The 20,561-nt window shown below is 43.1% G+C and overlaps 1 protein-coding gene across 3 annotated transcripts in view; it reads right to left on the bottom strand.

The window, feature by feature from the left end:
* LOC121005069 (meteorin-like protein) overlaps positions 1–19,945 on the bottom strand; it is a 47,007-nt gene extending 27,062 nt beyond the window's left edge. The window contains exons 1-5 of one of the 3 annotated variants that reach the window (XM_040437592.1): positions 19,831–19,945; positions 18,446–18,846; positions 17,268–17,327; positions 11,590–11,712; positions 10,983–11,514 (exon numbers count right to left, since the gene is read on the bottom strand). In XM_040437592.1, the coding sequence (XP_040293526.1) occupies positions 11,399–11,514; positions 11,590–11,712; positions 17,268–17,327; positions 18,446–18,846; positions 19,831–19,934 (804 nt within the window). In that variant the 5' untranslated portion in view covers positions 19,935–19,945 and the 3' untranslated portion in view covers positions 10,983–11,398. Of the gene's footprint in view, positions 1–10,982; positions 11,713–17,267; positions 17,328–18,445; positions 18,847–19,830 lie in introns of those variants that run through there. The other 2 variants (XM_040437593.1, XM_040437591.1) reach the window with 2 other exon arrangements.
* Positions 19,946–20,561: the final 616 nt, after the last annotated feature.

Below are 20,561 nucleotides of genomic sequence, written 5' to 3'. Positions count from 1 at the left end.
GCATTCTAATACGAACTCCAACAAAGACAAGATGGCCCTGTCACACTCTGCTGTCTAATATTCCTAACTATTAAGAAGCCAAGACATGGCATTGTTTTATAAAGTTCTTCCAGACTTAACAGATTTGTGTCACTGTGTAGGTTCTCAAAAACGTTCATATAAGGCCTATTGCACACGACCGTATGGCTTTTTCAGTGTTTTGCGATCCGTTTTTCACGGATCCGTTGTTCCGTTTTTTGTTTCCGTTGTGTTTCCGTTTCTGTTCCGTTTTTCCGTTCCGTTTTTCCGTATGGCATATACAGTATACAGTAATTACATAGATAAAATTGGGCTGGGCATAACATTTTCAATAGATGGTTCAGCAAAAAACGGAACAGAAACGGAAGACATACGGATGCATTTCCGTATGTGTTCCGTTTTTTTGCGGACCCATTGACTTGAATGGAGCCACGGACTGTGATTTGCGGGCAATAATAGGACATGTTCTATGTTAAAACGGAACGGAAAAACGGAAATACGGAAACGGAATGCATACGGAGTACATTCCGTTTTTTTTGCGGACCCATTGAAATGAATGGTTCCGTATACGGACCGTATACGGAACGCAAAAAACGTCCAGTAAACGGGAAAAAAAAAACGTCCGTGTGCAATAGGCCTAACTTTAAGATGTATACGCTGCTCAGACTGGATACCTTGTTTTACTACTAGAATTTATCCTTAAATATCTGTTCAACTTTAGTTCACTCTGTGTATTAAGTATGCAACGGAAATCTGTAGTAGGACAGCCTGTTGTGTCTGCTGCTCTGCTGTCATTCTCTGTATGAATTTCTCTGAGGCTTCATGCACACGACCGTTGTTTTATTCCGTGTCCGTTGTTCAGTTTTTCGTGATTTTCTGCGGACCCATTGATTTTCAATGGGTCCGTTGAAAACTCGGCTAATGCACCATTTGTCATCCGCGTCCGTGATCCGTGGTTCCAGTCCGTCAAAAAAATATAACCTGTCCTATTATTTTCGTGGAAAATGGTTCGCAGACCCATTTAAGTCAATGGGAAACGGTAAAAAACACGGAGGCACACAAGACTGTCGTCCGCGTCCGTTTTTTTCCTATCATTTGCATGGCAAACCTGTCTTAGATTTTTTTTTTACTTTCCTTTAAGGCCTCGTTCACACTTCAGTGTTTTGTCAGTGATTTCCATCAGTGATTTGTGAGCCAAAACCAGGTGCAACTTTAAACACAGAACAGGAGCAGATCTTTCCCTTCTACCTCATGTCTGTGGAGGCTCCACTTCTGGTTTTGGCTCACAAATCACTGATGGAAATCACTGACCAAACACTGAAGTGTGAACGAGGTCTAAGTCTGGTGATCCTCCAAAAATAAAGGAAGACACACGGAACAAAAACGGAAATGGATCACGGAACAACGGAACCCCATTTCGTGGAACGGAACACAACGGTCGTGTGCATGAGGGTTTAGGCTGGACCCTGTTTTGTTATGTTTTTGTCTTTAGCCAAAACTAGGTCCACATGGCCTCCAGTCCAAAAAGGGAATTATAATTTTTTTCTCTTTAGGATACACTCCCTGTGTTGTCTTAAAAGCTTCATAAAAATGCCCTGGTGAACAAGGTCATAAAGATTTTGGTTCGTGAGTGGATGTACAGGGCAGAGAAGATTTGATATTATTGAATAGTACCTAAAAAGCATCTTTTAATTTAAAAAGGCAAATAGACAAATCTCAGCAAAAGGGCATTGTGAGATTTAAAGTTGCTGATCACATCTCCCAACAGAAATTGAAAAATGATGAGGGAAGCATGGCCATGGAAGCAAGCAGTCTCGTTACATAGACATCTGAATGCTGCCAGAGGCCTCTCAGGGAAGTCATTTGGCATCATAAGGTTGCCTAGGCAAGCATATTACCTGCTATCTCACTGTCACTTTTAAACTTCTGAGTGCAAATGCGGTTGGCAACATAAGGTGTCCTGGAGATAGCGGAGTACAAGCAGTTGCTATCTCCTGCTCAGGGTTGAATGGAGATGCAGCGAGTATGTATGGCTACCACTCCATACAAGCTCAGGGCCCTCGGTATAATGATCCAAAGGAGCCCTAGTCTGACCTTTGCCACTCAGAAACGTATCCCATATCCTATGGATTAGGGATAAGAATTTGCAGTGAAGCAACCACTTTAAGTTGATCTTTTTGTTTGATGCGAAATACGAAGTAGAGATGGAAAAAAGTACTACATGTAACGTTTACTATGTATCCTTTTTCAGTGCAATTATAGAAATTATTCATATTCATTAATCAATCAAGATTCCAAAACAATTGCAAACTTCATGTAATATTTTTTTTTCAAAAAGTCGGTTTTATCATGCTCGGTACTATACACCATGCACCTTCTCATACCCATTAAGTGGGATCCTTCAGAAAATCTGGCTGTGTTGAATATTATAACGTAGGCTTGTTTCAGGTCTGCGTTAAAATAGATCTGTAAAAACCGAGCCCTAACATGCGCTGCCAAAGTTCCATCTGGCCCTATTCACTATAATGGGGACTGGCAGAGATCTGTCTGCATCCTGGCAAATATGCTGAGGAGCGGCCGGACAAATACCGCTGTGCTCAGCAGTTCTTGTCCTGCTGCTCCCCGGCCGGTCCCCATTATAGTGAATGGGGCCAGACAGAACCTAAGAACAGCCTGTCGGATCTGTTTTAACGCAGATGTGAAACAGGCCTTAATTGTAGAGTTGAGCGAACCCGAACTGAGAAGTTCGGGTTCGTACCGAACTTTAGGTTTTTCGGCACCCGGACCCGAACCCGAACATTTACGTAAAAATTCGGGTTCGGTGTTCGGCGATTTTTATGGCGCTTTTTGAAAGGCTGCAAAGCAGCCAATCAACAAGCATCATACTACTTGCCCCAAATGGCCATCACAGCCATGCCTACTATTGGCATGGCTGTGATTGGCCAACTGCAGCATGTGACCCAGCCTCTATTTAAGCTGGAGTCACTTAGCGCCGCCCATCACTCTGCTCGGATTAGTGTAGGGAGAGGCTACAGCTGCTGTGAGGGAGAGATCAGGGAGCGATCTTATCAAGAACTGGTTTATGTACTCAGTGATCTACAGAAAAAGTGTTTTGTGGGTGCAGTGCACAATTTTTTTAAGCCTGCCGTGAGCCAACTACTGCTGAAAACGAACTTTATTTTCTTCATTTCATCAATATCAATACCTGATCGGCAGCCATTTTATGTAACGATAGTGGACCAGCATAGGCTATCTGCAAGTCTAGAAATACAGCTTTGGCATACTGGGGTGAAAAAACCCTCTAATATACTGCACATCTGGGATTAGACAAGCATAAGTGACTGTCACATTTAGGACAGAAATACAGCTTTTTGGTTAGGGTGGAAAAAGCCTCTAATGTACTGCACATCTGTGATTACACGTGCATAAGTCACTGTCACATTTAGGACAGAAATACAGCTTTTTGGTTACATACTGTACATCTGTGATTACACGTGCATAAGTCACTGTCACATTTAGGACAGAAATACAGCTTTTTTCTTACTGGGGTGAAAAAACCCTCTGATATACTACACATCTGTGATTACACGTGCATAAGTGACTGTCACATTTTGGCCATAAATACGGCTTTGGCATACTGGGGTGAAAAAAGCCTCTCATATACTGCACATCTGGGATTACACGTGCATAAGTCACTGTCACATTTAGGACAGAAATACGGCTTTGGCATACTGGGGTGAAAAAAGCCTCTCATATACTGCACATCTGGGATTACACGTGCATAAGTGACTATCACATTTAGGACATAAATGCGGCTTTGGCATACTGGGGTGAAAAAAGTCTCTCATATACTGCACATCTGGGATTACACGTGCATAAGTGACTGTCACATTTAGGACAGAAATACAGCTTTTTGGTTAGGGTGAAAAAACCCTCTAATATACTGCACATCTGGGATTACACGTGCATAAGTGACTGTCACATTTTGGCCATAAATACGGCTTTGGCATACTGGGGTGAAAAAAGCCTCTCATATACTGCACATCTGGGATTACACGTGCATAAGTCACTGTCACATTTAGGACAGAAATACGGCTTTGGCATACTGGGGTGAAAAAAGCCTCTCATATACTGCACATCTGGGATTACACGTGCATAAGTGACTATCACATTTAGGACATAAATACGGCTTTGGCATACTGGGGTGAAAAAAGTCTCTCATATACTGCACATCTGGGATTACACGTGCATAAGTGACTGTCACATTTAGGACAGAAATACAGCTTTTTGGTTAGGGTGAAAAAAACCTCTAATATACTGCACATCTGGGATTACACGTGCATAAGTGACTGTCACATTTAGGCCATAAATACGGCTTTGGCATACTGGGGTGAAAAAAGCCTCTCATATACTGCACATCTGGGATTACACGTGCATAAGTCACTGTCACATTTAGGACAGAAATACAGCTTTTTGGTTAGGGTGAAAAAACCGTCTAATATACTGCACATCTGGGATTAGACAAGCATAAGTGACTGTCACATTTAGGCCATACATACGGCTTTTTGGTTACAGGGGTGAAAAAAGCCTCTAATATATTGCACATCTGGGATTACAGCTACACGTCCTCAGTAGCCGCCAGAATCTACAGCGATATTTGGTCGGGCCTAATGCCGTTCTAAGGATGGTAAGGCCTTAGCAAGTACAGGCGCTAGTCAATTGGGTGGCCGACAGTGGATCCAGCACGTTCACATTATCTCCCACCCAGTCTTCTGCAGAAAGCGCACAGGTGGCGCCTGAAACCCATGCCCATCAGTCTGTCACATCACTCCCGTGCATATCGGGGAACCTGCCTGAGCCTCAAGTCATGCAGCAGTCTCTTATGCTGTTTGAAGACTCTGCTGGAGGGTTTCCCAAGGGCATCCACCTAGCCCTTTCCCAGGGGTGGAAGACATTGAATGCACTGATGCACAACCACTTATGTTTCCTGATGAGGACATGGGAATACCACCTCAGCACGTCTCTGATGATGACGAAACACAGGTGCCAACTGCTGCGTCTTTCTGCAGTGTGCAGACCAAAAAGGAGGTCAGGGAGGAAGACTGGATGGAAGACGATGCAGGGGACGATGAGGTCCTAGACCCCACATGGAATGAAGGTCGTGCCACTGACTTTTAGAGTTCGGAGGAAGAGGCAGTGGTGAGACCGAGCCAACAGCGTAGCAAAAGCCGGAGCAGGGTGAAAAAGCAGAGCAGCCGTCGCCAAAACAGTTCGCCTGCTACTGGCCACCGTCAACAGTGACCGAGCACACCAAAGGCAGCTTCAAGGAGTTCCCTGGCATGGCACTTCTTCACACAATGTGCTGACGACAAGACCAGAGTGGTTTGCACGCTGTGCCATCAGAGCCTGAAGCGCGGCATTAACGTTCTGAACCTTAGCACAACCTGCATGACCAGGCATCTACATGCGAGACACGGGCTGCAGTGGAGAAAGCACCTTCAAAACCAAGAAAGGGCTCAGGCCCCCACTGCTTGCTCTTCTGCTGCTGCCTCGGCCTCTTCTTCCACCTCTGGAGGAACGTTGGCACCTGGCGCCCAGCAAACAGAGGATGTGCCACCAACAACTCCACCTCCGTCACCAAGCATCTACACCAGTGGTGCCCAACCATTTTTCGTCTGAGGGCCGCACTAGACTTGGTATAAATTTTGCGGGCCAGAACCAGGTAGCTTTGCCAGAAAGAAATGCAAACGCTGTGAGGGGGCACGTGTATGCATTACTACTGTGAAGAGGGCACATATCTGTCACAACTACTGTAAGGGGGCACATATCTGGGCATAACTACTGTGAGGGGGCACATATCAGGGCATAACTACTGTGAGGGGGCACATATCAGGGCATAACTACTGTGAGGAGGGCACATATCAGGGCATAACTACTGTGAAGAGGGCACATATTTGGGCATAACTACTGTGAGGGGGCACATATCTGGGCATAACTAATGTGAGGGGGCATGTGCGAGCATTACATCTGTGAAGAGGGCACATATCTTGGCATTATTACTGTGAGGGGGCGCATATCTGCGCATAACTACTGTGAGGGGGCACATATCAGGGTATAACTAATGTGAGAAGGGCACCTATCAGGGCATAACTACTGTGAAGAGGGCAGATATCAGGTCATAACTACTGTGAGGGGGCATGTGTGAGCATTAAGTCTGTGAAGAGGGCACATATCTTGGCATTATTACTGTGAGGGGGCACATATCTGGGCATTATTACTGTGAGGGGGCATGTGATGTATACATGTGTGTAATGTATGTAGTGCAGTATGTGATGATCACATACTGCACTACATACATTACACACATATATACATCACATACTGCGCTGTCACCTTCTTCTGCAGGTCTACCTTGATGTCTGGTCTTTAGGCTTCAGTCAGATCCTCCACCACCATGCTTGCGCCGTGTGCCCGACACCACCAGGAGATGGCCCCTCCTCCTTTCATCTCCCACCGGCTTCTCCTACAGCAGGGCGCTCTATCGCTCCAGTGCCTGCCCAATCTTACCAATCAGGGGCATACCTAAAAATGACTGGGCCCCATAGCAAAAAAATGTATGGGCCCCTCCTCCCGGATCTCCCACCCCCACATACCTATCGGACCTCCCACCCCTTCCAGAGCTCCCACCCCAACATCGCCACACCCCTCCCTAGATCCCCCTCAGTGTCATCCACAGATCCCCCCTTCAGTGTCATCCACAGATCCTCCCCTCAGTGTCATCCACAGATCCCCCCTCAGTGTCATCCACAGATCCTCCCCTCAGTGTCATCCACAGATCCCCCCCTCAGTGTCATCCACAGATCCCCCCCTCAGTGTCATCCACAGATCTCCCCCTGAGTGTCATCCACAGATCCCCCCTCAGTGTCATCCACAGATCCCCCCTCAGTGTCATCCACAGATCCACCCTCAGTGTCATCCACAGATATCCCCCTCTCAGTGTCATCCACAGATACACCCCCCTCAGTGTCATCCACAGATATCCCCCCCCTCAGTGTCATCCACAGATATCCCCACTCAGTGTCATCTACAGATATCCCCCCCACCCAGAACCGCTTCCTAGCTAATTTATTCACTGCACTTGCCTTGCCTCTGTGAAATTGAAGAGAAGCGCCGTAATCTCGCACAGGCGCACTGGTAGAGGCCAGGAAGACGGTGCATGCGCACTTCAATGCCTCTGCCAGTGCGCCTGTGCGAGATTACGGCACTTCTCTTCAATTTCACAGAGGCAAGTGCAGTGAATAAATTAGCTAGGAGGCGGTGCTGGGCGGGGAGATTGCAGGCACAGGTCGCATCGCTTTGCTGCCTGTGCCGTTCGCAGCGCGCCCTGCGCTGATAAAGTCCCGTCACTGCGCGGGCCGCATGACTCGGCTTTGCGGGCCGCAGGTTGGGCATCACTGATCTACACCATGTCACACGGAAGCGTTCAGCTCTCCATCTCACAAACCTTTGAGAGAAAGCGTAAATTCCCACCTAGCCACCCTCGATCCCTGGCCCTGAATACCAGCATTTCTAAACTGCTGGCTTTTGAAATGCTGTCATTCAGGCTGGTGGAGACGGACAGCTTCAAACAGCTCATGTCGCTTGCTGTGCCACAGTACGTCGTTCCCAGCCGCCACTACTTCTCCAGGAGAGCCGTGCCCTCCCTGCACAACCAAGTATCGGATAAAATCAAGTGTGCACTGCGCAACGCCATCTGTGGCAAGGTCCACCTAACCACAGATAAGTGGACCAGTAAGCACGGCCAGGGACGCTATATCTCCCTAACTGCACACTGGGTAAATGTAGTGGCGGCTGGGCCCCAGGCGGAGAGCTGTTTGGCGCACGTCCTTCTGCAGCCATGGATCGCAGGGCATCATTCTTTGCCTCCTGTTGCCTCCTCTTCCTACTCGGCTTCCTCCTCCTCTTCTTCCACCTTCTCATCCGGTCAGCGACAGACCTTCACCACCAACTTCAGCACAGCCAGGGGTAAACGTCAGCAGGCCGTTCTGAAACTGATGTGTTTGGGGGACAGGCCCCACACTGCGCAGGAGTTGTGGCGGGGTATAGAACAACAGACCGACGAGTGGTTTCTGCCAGTGGGCCTCAAGTCCGGCCTGGTGGTGTGCGATAATGGGCGAAATCTCATTGCAGTTCTGGGACTAGGCGGTTTCAACTGCAGGCCATAGTGGAGTTTCAACTGCAGCACGCACGGGTGAGTCGCACTGTTGAACAGCACCACTTCACCACCAATGACTGGGCCTCCATGCGAGACCTGTGTGCCCTGTTGCGTTGTTTCGAGTACTCCACCAACATGGCCAGTGGCGATGAAGCAGTTATCAGCGTTACAATACCACTTCTATGTCTCCTTGAGAAAACACTTAGGGCGATGATGGAAAAGGATGTGGCGCAGGACGAGGAGGAGGAAGAGGGGTCATCTCTAACACTTTCAGGCCAGTGTTTTAGAAGTGGCTCAGAAAGAGGATTTTTGCAACAGCACAGGCCAGGTACAAATTTGGCCAGCCAGGGCCCACTACTGGAGAACGAGGAGGAGGATGAGGATGAAGCATGTTCACAGTGGGGTGGCATCCAACGCAGCTCGGGCCCATCACTGGTGCGTGGCTGGGGGGATACGGAGGACGCAGACGATACGCCTCCCACAGAGGACATCTTGTCCTTACCTCTGGGCAGCCTGGCACACATGAGCGACTACATGCTGCAGTGCCTGCGCAACGACTGCAGATCCCCGTTACAAAGACAATGTGCCGTCCTTAATTCCCTCACTGGAGCGTGATCGGAAGATGCGCGACTACAGGCGCGCGCTGGTAGACACGCTCCTGAGAGCATTCCCGACTGACGCCGGGGGACAAGTGGAAGCACAAGGCAAAGGCAGGGGAGGAGGAAGAGGTCACCAACGCGGCTGTGTCAGCGCCAGCACCTCAGAAGGCAGGGTTAGCATGGCCGACATGTGGAAAAGCTTGTCACCTCGCCGCAACAACCGGCCCCAACTGCTGATATGGAGCGTGTTAGCAGGAGGCAGCATTTGAACAACATGGTGGAACAGTACCTGTGCACACGACTACATGAACTGACTGATGGTTCTGCCCCATTCAACTTCTGGGTCTCCAAATTGTCCACATGGCCAGAGCTTGCCCTGTATGCCTTGGAGGTGCTGGCCTGCCCTGCAGCCAGTGTACTCTCTGAACGTGTATTTAGCACGGCAGGAGGCGTCATTACAGACAGACGCAGCCACCTGTCCACAGCCAACGTGGACAAGCTCATGTTCATTAAAATGAACCAGGCTTGGATCCCACAATACTTGTCTGTACCTTGTGCAGAATAGACATTTATACCACCATGAAACATACATTCTTGTACTCAAGTCAAGTGCAATGATTCTTTGTTTTCTTATTTTTTTATTTGGCCCAATATTTTGGGGGCTACCTACCCCAATAAAAAAAAAAAAAAAAACATTGTTGGCTACCTGTTCCTCCTCCATTGCTGCCTCCACCTACAACACCACATTAACCGCCTCCTCAACCTCCGACTCCATATCCACCTCCTTCTCTGAGTTGCAGGTTAATAATTTGTAATTTTTAGTTATTTTATTTCATTTTAAGTTATTTCCCTATCCACTTTTGTTTGCAGAGCAGTTGCCATGCTCTTAAGCACATTTTACTGCCTTTTACATCTCTCTAGCCTTTTCAAGGACTATTTTAGAGCCATTTTAATTTAAAAAAGTGGCAATTTTAGTGCCCTAAATTGAAAAAATTCTTATTTTCAATTGTCGGGTGACATTTTACCATTTTTGGCGTATACAAACCCCTGCTGTGCCTGGGTGACAGGGGCCTAAATCTCTCAAAATCTTGTGTTGTATTGCTGGGTGACATGAACCCCCTTTTGCCGTGAATGAACCCCTGCTGTGCCTAGGTGACAGGGGCCAAAATCTCTCAAAATCCTGTGTTTTATTGCTGGGTGACATGTACCCCCTTTTGCCGTGAATGAACCCCTGCTGTGCCTGGGTGACATGGGCCTAAATCTCTCAAAATCCTCTGTTGTATTGCTGGGTGACATGTACCTCCTTTTGCCATGAATGAACCCCTGCTGACAGGGAACTAAATTTAGTGAAAACATCTGTTACTGATCGGAAGATGCGCGACTACAAGCGCACGCTGATGATAGCATTCTCACCTGACAGCTGGGGCACAGTGGAAGCACAAGGCAAAGGCAGAGGAGGAGGAAGAGGTCGCCAACGGAGCTGGGGCACCGCCAGCACCTGAGAAGGCAGGTTTAGCATGGCCAAATGTGGAAAAGCCCTGCAGCCAATGTGGACAAGCTTACGTTTATTAAAATGAACCAGGCATGGATCCCACAGGACTTGTCCGTACCTTGTGCAGAATAGACATTTATACCAGCCTCAACCATCCATTCTTGTACTCAAGTGCACTTACTCTTAGTTTTATTTTGTTATATGTCCCAATATTTTGGGGGATACCCCAATTAAAAAAAAAAAAATAACACAAATCACCGTTGGCTACCTATTCCTCCTTCACCGCCGCTTACACCTACACCGCCACGTCAACCTACACCGCCACATCCACCCATCCACCGCCTCCTCAACCTCCTACTCCTAGATCCAGATTGTTATTTAACATTTTTCTGTATTTTATGTTATTTTAAGTCATTTCCCTATCCACATTTGTTTGCAGAACAGTTGCCATGCTCTTAAGCACATTTTGATGCCTTTTGCAGCCCTCTAGCCCTTTCCAGGACTATTTTAGAGCCATTTTAGTGCCCAAAAGTTCGGGTCCCCATTGACTTCAATGGGGTTCGGGGTCAAGTTCGGGTGCCGAACCCGAACTTTTTTTTCAAGTTCGGCTGAACCTGCCGAACCCGAACATCCAGGTGTCCGCTCAACTCTACTTAATTGTGTTAAGCCTCCACTCAACCTCTGAGTTGTATAAAGGCATACTACAGTGCTCATAGAAGTGTATGGGTCCTTATTGCACCTCTCTGTGCCTCCCATTTCATATATCAAAACTCTAGCAACTTCCATTGAATGTAAAATTTATAATATTTCCAAAAATGTGTCTGCATAGAGAGCATCATTTGGCTCTATATTATGGGCCCCGAGGACTCTGTGTGCCAAGGTGAACACTTACCTGTACTATTACAAACAATGTAGACATTCAAGTATAAATGTGGTATATCATTATGATCCATAGAAGCAATACAGTAAATGTATCTACACATTCAATTTCAACACATCACTTGGAAAATGCAAATATTCAATTCAAGTTTCAAAAGCAATTAAGGAGAATTAAATATTCCATAAAAACAAAGTTTATATCTTGAAATCGCAAGGATTACTTCTCAACCTTTTGGCTTTTTGGTAAATCTCTAGAAAGTCCTTATATCGAGGGGCACATCCCAGCCAGGCGTCCCCAAAATGTTCACTGCCTGTGAAAAGAAATTCACCATCACCTTTCTTGACTCTGCACTGCAATAACGTACTGATGGGTCCAATCCACGTACCAGTGAGGTCATCTGGTTGAAAAATACTGTTTCTTTGTCTGTGAACCCTTAGAGCATTGATATCGACTCGAGAAACCTGTGTCTCCATGTCATGGGTAATGCGTAGAATCGAGCCTCTCACCACTAAGGGATTTAAACAAAAACATACTAAAACAAAAAAGTGGTAAAAGCAAATAAAACATAATACAGCACTCTACAAACCTTGAATGTATATATTAGACATTATATCAATGCTGTGTTTACTTTATAAATTAATATGGGGTTCTTAGCACAATTTTTGGTCAACACATCTGCCAAGACCTTCAGTGTAAAAGCCTTAATACTAATTCCATCTCTATTAATAAATCACCAGTGAGAGAGACATATATACAGTTGCAAGAAAAAGTATGTGAACCCTTTAGAATTATATGGATTTCTGCACAAATTGCTCATAAAATGTGATCTGATCTTCATCTAAGTCACAACAATAGACAATCACAGTCTGCTTAAACTAATAACACACAAATAATTAAATGTTACCATGTTTTATTGAACACATCATGTAAACATTCACAGTGCAGGTGGAAAAAGTATGTGAACCCCTAGACTAATGACATCTCCAAGAACTAATTGGAGTGAGGTGTCAGCCAACTGGAGTCCAATCAATGAGATGAGATTGGAGGTGTTGGTTACAGCTGCCCTGCCCTATAAAAAACTCACACCAGTTCTGGGTTTGCTTTTCACAAGAAGAATTGCCTGATGTGAATGATGCCTCGCACAAAAGAGCTCTCAGAAGACCTACGATTAAGAATTGTTGACTTGAATAAAGCTGGAAAGGGTTATAAACGTATCTCCAAAAGTCTTGCTGTTCATCAGTCCACTGTAAGACAAATTGTCTATAAATGGAGAAAGTTCAGCACTGCTGCTACTCTCTCTAGGAGTGGCCGTCCTGTAAAGATGACTGCAAGAGCACAGCGCAGACTGCTCAATGAGGTGAAGAAGAATCCTAGAGTGTCAGCTAAAGACTTACAAAAGTCTCTGGCATATGCTAACATCCCTGTTAGCGAATATACGATACGTAAAACACTAAACAAGAATGGATTTCATGGGAGGATACCACAGAGGAAACCACTGCTGTCCAAAAAAAACATTGCTGCACGTTTACAGTTTGCACAAGAGCACCTGGATGTTCCAGAGCAGTACTGGCAAAATAAAACCAAAGTTAAGTTGTTTGGAAGAAATACACAACACTATGTGTGGAGAAAAAGAGGCACAGCACACCAACATCAAAACCTCATCCCAACTGTGAAGTATGGTGGTGGGGGCATCATGGTTTGGGCTGCTTTTCTGCGTCAGGGCCTGGAAGGATTGCTATGATCGAAGGAAAACTGAATTCCCAAGTTTAGCAAGACATTTTGCAGGGGAACTTAAGGCCATCTGTCCACCAGCTGAAGCTCAACAGAAGGTGGGTGTTGCAACAAGACAACGACCCAAAGCATAGAAGTAAATCAACAACAGAATTGCTTAAACATAAGAAAATACGCCTTATGGAGTGGCCCAGTCAGAGTCCTGACCTCAACCCGATTGAGATGCTGTGGCATGACCTCAAGAAAGCGATTCACACCAGACATCCCAAGAATATTATTGAACTGAAACAGTTCTGTAAAGAGGAATGGTCAAGAATTACTCCTGACCGTTGTGCACGTCTGATCTGCAACTACAGGAAACGTTTGGTTGAAGTTATTGCTGACAAAGGTGGTTCAAGCAGTTATTAAATCCAAGGGTTCATATACTTTTTCCACCTGCACTGTGAATGTTTACATGGTGTGTTCAATAAAAACATGGTGACATTTAATTCTTTGTGTGTTATTAGTTTAAGCAGACTGTGATTGTCTATTGTTGTGACTTAGCTGAAGATCAGATCACATTTTATGACCAATTTGTGCAGAAATCCATATCATTCCAAAGGGTTCACATACTTTTATACTTTTTCTTGCAACTGTATATATATATACATATATATATATATATATATATATATATATTACAGGATTAGGAATTTTAACTTCTGCCCAGTCAGAAGCACAACTCTACCCTACCCCTTGTAGTTAGGCTTTGTAGATAGAGGGCATACATATGTACTGTGACTAAACCAGAGTGTCTTTTTGGTATCCTCCTAGGGTACATGCCACTCCCTTCCCTTCCACCAACTCAGCTAAACCCCTACCCTAAATCCTGTGAGACCCACAAACAAAACATTCCCAATACAGGTTGCCATTTTAGACTCAAGTTTCAGTGAATCCGCTCTGAACCTTCGCATATTCTTCTCTTGGATAGTACCAGACAATATTTAGTATCATTAGGTAGTATGCATCTAGCATTTGACTTTTTTTTTTCAAACAATGAAAATGAAAGCAGAATGAATCAATAATCTCAATGCAGAAAACTTTTTATTCCATAAGCTGCATTTTTTTTAACCTTCTCATACATCATGAAACTAGTTTGATTAAGTGAAGGTAATTTCTTCAGTTCACTGCATAGATATTAATCTTCATTCCTTAACAAAGAACTCGTTTGTGTCACTTGTGGAGGCTAATTTGGTTTCTGGGCATTTATGGGACTTGGATAAGCGATGTTCATGAGTGTGTTAAATCCTTGCTTGCAAGAGCAGCATTTTATTTTTTAGATTTCACATAAGCAATAGTGATGAGCGGCAGGGGCTATATTCAAATCCGCTATATTTTACAAATATTTGGGCGAATATTCGTCATATATTCGCGAATTTGCAAATTCAAGATTATTTTATCGGCAATGTAATATTCGTGTAATGCGCGTGAAATACAGGCGTGGGTCACTTTTGCTACATTTTCCAAGCTGCTAGAAGTTTCCTAAAACTGGAGAAAATGGTTGGCACGGCAGAACATTAAAAATGGCTTTATATGCTGTTATAGTGCTCCAATATATTCACGATTGCACAAATCGGCACTAACAATGCAAATATTTTGGCGCAATACGTGAAACTTCACATTTTAGCAGGTCTGCATGTATGAATGGACAGCAGAACCTATCACACTACCTAACACACTGCACTGCAACAGCTACACTATATCAGGATATAACCTACACTGACTATCTCCCACTAACTATCTGTATTTTATATATATTTATATATATATATATATATATATATATATATATATATATATATATATATATGCTATCTAACTATCTATCTAATGTAGTGTGGAAAGCACAGAGCACAGCAATGACACTGCTCTCTCTCTCTCTCTCTCAGAAAATGGCTGCTGGGGGGGTTCTTATATAGTAAGCAAGAAGGGAGGTTACTGACGATGAAAAAAATCTAGAATATTCGAAATTACGAATATATATCACTATATTCTAAATATTCACAAATTCTCAAAGTGCCGATATTCGCGATTAATATTCACGATTCGAATATTCGTGATCAACACTAATAAGCAATTCAAAAAGCCATTTTAAAGATATTACTGCCTTTCATGAAGTTGATGTTGAAATTCATCCAAAAGACGTACCGTTAATGTTTGTAGTGTTTTCCTTCCTCAACTAGTGGTGAGTAAAGACTTATGGGGTCATTTATTAAACTGGTGTATAGTAGAACTCGATTATTGCCCATAGCAACCAATCAGATTCCACCTTTCATTATTCACAGCTCCTTTGGAAAATGCAAAGTGGAATCCGATTGGTTGCAATGGGCAACTCAGCCAGTTTTACTTTACACCAGTTTGATAAATGACCCCTTTATAGTTCAACGTCAAATTTGTGCATTTGTTTAGTGTTTTAGTAAGTCCTTTTATATATATTTAGTTACATTCTATATAGGCAGAAGTCTACCTTACGACATAGAATCATGATTTTTTGGGGGGGAGATTCATTAATAGAATAAGCATCAGTGTAAACATGTGCTCTGTAAGTGCAATCCTTACTACAAGGAATGTATGTGATTTTAAAGAGGCTCTGTCATCAGGATCAATCCTATTAAACTGGGCATATAGCCTGGTAGGGTAGCTGAGTAAAACAATATATATATATATATATATATATATATATTATTTTTTTAGATGCCGGCATTGTGTAGAAATTTTCACTTTTTTATGCAAATGAACCATTGGTGCATACAGTTTGAGCACTGCTTCAGCAAAGCCTCCATTTTGCTTCAAACCCTCTCCCTCCCCTTAGATGGACAGCACTAGACTTCATGTCTAGCGCTGAGTTCTCGCGTCTGCACACACGTTTATTAGCACGGCATGTGCACGTCACTTCTTCTTCTGCTCGCTGGACAGGGAAGATGCTTAGTGTGCATGCAACGTTTACGTCACTACACCGGGAAGTGGAGGCAACTGCAAATGAAGCTGATGGTGCCTCCACTCCACAAGCAGGCTCTGTTTGCACAACAGCTAAAAGTTATACAAATCTTAAGAAAATCACAAGCAAAATGTTTTTCTCCACTGGGAATAAAATAACGCTGCAATCTTGGGGTTATATTATGATTGTGATTTTTTGTTTTACAGAGTATGTGCAGCAAGTACATACAGTATTGATAACCTATCTTCAGGATAGGTCATCAATATCTGATTGCTGGGGTTTAACTCTCAGCAACCTTTCTGATCAGCTGTTTGAAGAGGAGGCTACATTCGTGCAAGCACTACTTCCTCTTCATTACACTGCTGTTGTCTCAGAAGTCTCAGCAGTACAGTGTAATTAACTGTTATTACACTGTGCTGCCACTAAAAGCAAGACGATGTGTAGTGTAATCTTGAAAAGGAAGCAGTGCTTGTGCCGCCTTCGTTCAAACAGGGGTACCAGGAGTCAGACCCTCACTACTCAGATATTTATGACCTATCCTGAGGATAGGTCATCAATAATTACTGACTGCACAACCCCTTTAGGACTATTTGTAATTTACCCACCCCTAACGTGCATCTGTTACCATGATTGACCCTATTAAACCAGCCATACTGCCTAGTCTAGTTGATCATGGTGATTCAAATGAACCCTCTTTGTCTGCAATTGGTATTATTGATTATTTTTTTGTTATATGCAAATGAGGTGCTTGGTGCACTGAGGGGGTAGCCTAGACCTTTGGAGCACCACTCCCTGTTGCCACTCCCTCTCCCAGTGAGATTGACCGGATCAGGCATGCTCACTGCTCTATTGCCTGGCCCTGAAATTTCATGCATGCACCAGCAGCAGTATTATCGGCAATTCTGCAGTGAAGAGCTCACAGCAAGGAGGACTGCACTGCAAAGATTTCAGCACTAGGCATTAGAGCAGTAAGAATTGCTGCGCTCTGAATTTTACTGGAAAGGGGAGAGGGTCGGGAGAGGCAGAGGTGAAGCAGTGCTCTGAAGGGCTCAGTACTCCAAGCATCTCATTTGCATATAACTGAAAATTTAGGAATTTTTCTGCATTGATAATACCAATTGCAGACAAAAAGGGCAAATTTTTGTTACCTTGATCAAGCCTATCAGGTAGCATGCCTAGTTTAATAGGGTTGATCACAGTGACAGATGCTCTTTAAATGTGGCTAAATTAAAAATAGTCCTTAAAACAGAAAATCACAGGTGCTCTTTATGGGCTCAGAACTACATTAATTTATCCTTAGACACTACAACTGTGGTAAATTCAAGTTGAACAGAATTAGAGTTTAGGACACCAACCAAAGTCACTTGTGCAAACAGCCATGAGAAGGTCTTCATCATCACAAGGTCGACAAGCATCTAGACAGAAAATAACATTTATTGGTAATTAACAAAAAAAAAAAAGAATTACAGTAAATCATAGCAGCTCCTACAAAGGTTTTGAGATTTTTCTATATTTTTAATCTTTCATAATATGGGACCATTTATCAATGTCATAAGCATCAAACGTGTCTCATGTGACCCTTTATCATGGCCCAACTTTCAAAAGCAACCTGAAAACCCACCTCTTGAGGAACGCTAAAACCTACAAAAATCCTGCTGCCACTATACTACCAGCTGAACAATTTCTACTCCCCTACTGTCTCCTTCCCCCTCCCTTGTAGATTGTAAGTTACCACAGGCAGGGTCCTACACCCCTCTGTAGAAGTTTTGCACTTGTTTTAGTGTTATGTATGTAAATTCTTTTCATAGATAGAGGACCCTAGAATTTATGGCACTTTAAAATGCATAATTTATCCACATAATAAATCCATTGACTTGTAACCAGACCAAGATATAGCAACTTATGTAAAAAAATAAATAAATAGCAAAACTATCTATCAATCATGATTAATTTATCTAACCTATAACAATATGCCTATACAATAGAAATGAGTGACACATCGGCTCAAAGGCTCAATGCGCCATACACGAATATTGGATAAAACACATAATTACAGAAGTCCAGGCAACTGAAAGAGGTTAGTGCAGATGATACAACCTAAAGAGAACTGCTCATGTTAAACATGCAGTCCTATCTGTAAGAAGAAGGAAGAGCTGTGCCGATAATTACAAGTTATCCTGTAATTTCCCACACAACTATAAAACAATCTACTTAGACATTCATGCTCTAAAGCCTTCTGCCTGCTGATGAGACACCATGGTCAATGAGATAGGTTTGATTTAAATGGTATGCCCTATCCATGTATATGTGGTATCTAACTTCTGAATTTAGATCTTAAGTACATTGAAAATTAACTTTGATAACTTTGTGGTACTACGTGAATCATAGCCCAAAGTGTCATTAGATTCTATAAATTCTGAGCTTAAACCAACATTCTCTCTTGTTTCAATTTCTGCACAGAAAATATATGCACTACAACAGTAATATCAGTGTGTTTTTTCTTTGCTGACATACTTTATGGGCACCCGCTTACCTTCCACTAGTGCAAGCTTCTGAAATACAAGTCCTGAAGTTTGGTTGTTGAGGAGCTCGTACTGAAACCCAGCTGTCCTCCTGCTAAGATCATTCTGTGGACTGGCTTGTAAGAACAGAGCTACTCTCTGAGAATTGTCCATGCCAAAGCAATGTACCTTCTTTACTCCATCTACTTCACTAACTAGAAGATGTAGTTCTCTTCTCTTCTCCACATAGAGGTTAGCTCCTTGAAATTGTGAATGAGGCTTAATGCAGATAGTGGTATGTTTGCTATTGATGAGGGTGGGTTCAAGAATAACTCTTAAAGCTTGTACTGGGTACATCCATTCCAACGAACCCTCTGTACACCGCAGGTGAACTTGTTCCACAGCTCGAGAGCCAGAGTCCCAACTGAGACCACTACAAAACAAATGATCTATTTAAGAAATGTCATATTTTTGGATTTCTTTTATCAAATAAAATAGATATCCTTCCTAATCTCACATCCGACAATACCCAGTCATTTGCACGGATGATAATCTCTACCTCAAACCACCATGCACTGAAAGGATTTTCCAACATATAGATAGTCATTTCCACAGATCTGCTGTACTGTATATATGGCCATTTGCAGTGTTTGAAGTTTTCACTCATTGGTCAATATAGTTAGATTTTTATTGGACATCCTGAAAATGACCAACCTGAATGACTAGCCTAAGGCACAATTCTTATTGTACGGTAATTTCCAACACACAATTCTGAAACTTCATTTATCCTGATTTTAGTACAATACAGATTCTTATTCTACACAGTTTTCACATAGGACCACACAACTCAGACAAATTCCCTATGACATGAGGGTTAACTCCTCTGACAGTGATAACATTCTCCCAGTCAGCAGAAACCTTATCTTGGTGTTAAATAATCTCTTACCACCAGCATACAGAAGAATTGTACAATGTAATAGCAGGAAACACTACATAATACATTGTTGTTGTTAGACAGATGGTTTAGGTCGAAAATTTGTGATTTGACATTTCTTCTAAAACTCAAGAAAAAAAATTGAAAAAATAATTTGTGATTAGAAATCCAGGGTCCCTTCAAGAAAAAGTACTGTTTACATAATAGTCATCCTTTCTATACAAAGCAAAGTTCTAAAATGAAAAAAATATATAATTTAATTAAATATACAATACCTAAGAAATAACTTTGAAATTAGTTTAGTTATACACCAAATCATTTAGAAAGCATGCAGCATACTAATAACTCAAATAAATTCCATTTGACTGAGAAGCAGGAGCAAGGAACCAGTTCATACATATAGTATATCTTTTCAGGAATCACATTTGCAATTATTTAATAAAATGTTAAGCATTTGCATGTGTAGCACTGTGCCATACAAACCTTCCTTTCCAGCTACAGAAGTCCCCTGTCATGCACCACATTTCCCTGCTGGATAATACAGTTGATAGTAGGAGCAGGACCAGCAGTCTTCTTGACTTTTGCATTTTGTGACCCCACTGTGTTATCTGCTCAATAGACAGGACTTAACTGAGCGTGGATACATCTGTCTGAAGCCAGACCGCCCTATACATGTCCTCAATTAAAAACCTCTTCCATTCACAGTGCAGAATTTAAAAGGAAGACTGGACAATATGACAGATCTTTAAATGTTATACCTAGTATTGCTATATGATTCAAGCTATAGTATAGAAAAACATATTTCATTTCCTGGGTTTTTGCTCTTCTATAGCATATAATGTACATAGAATCTTAACAGGCTAATACTTTCTTAAAAATATACAATCCCCTTCTACCACCATCTCTTTTGAGAGTGCATGTCTAATTTATCAAGGCGAAGAGGATAGGATATATTTTTTTTTTCAAAAACAGTGCCACAGTTGTCCACATGTTGTATGTGGTATTACAGCTCAACCCCATTCACCTCAATGTGGCTGAGTCTCACTACCAGACACAAATAGAGGGCAGGTTTGACACTGTGTCTAGATGAACACTGTCATGTTTTTCTTATTCTCTTAAAGTCCAACCAAACATTTACATTTTTCAGTCAGACCTAAGTTTTACTAAACAAAAGTTTACAGGAAGAGATTCACTCTGGCAACTTGGCAAACCCC

The sequence above is a fragment of the Bufo bufo genome, chromosome 6 (genome assembly GCF_905171765.1).
Source record: "Bufo bufo chromosome 6, aBufBuf1.1, whole genome shotgun sequence".
Classification (NCBI taxonomy): Eukaryota; Metazoa; Chordata; class Amphibia; order Anura; family Bufonidae; genus Bufo; species Bufo bufo.
Note: the sequence above shows the minus strand (reverse complement) of the source record. Positions and strands in the feature narration are given on the sequence as shown.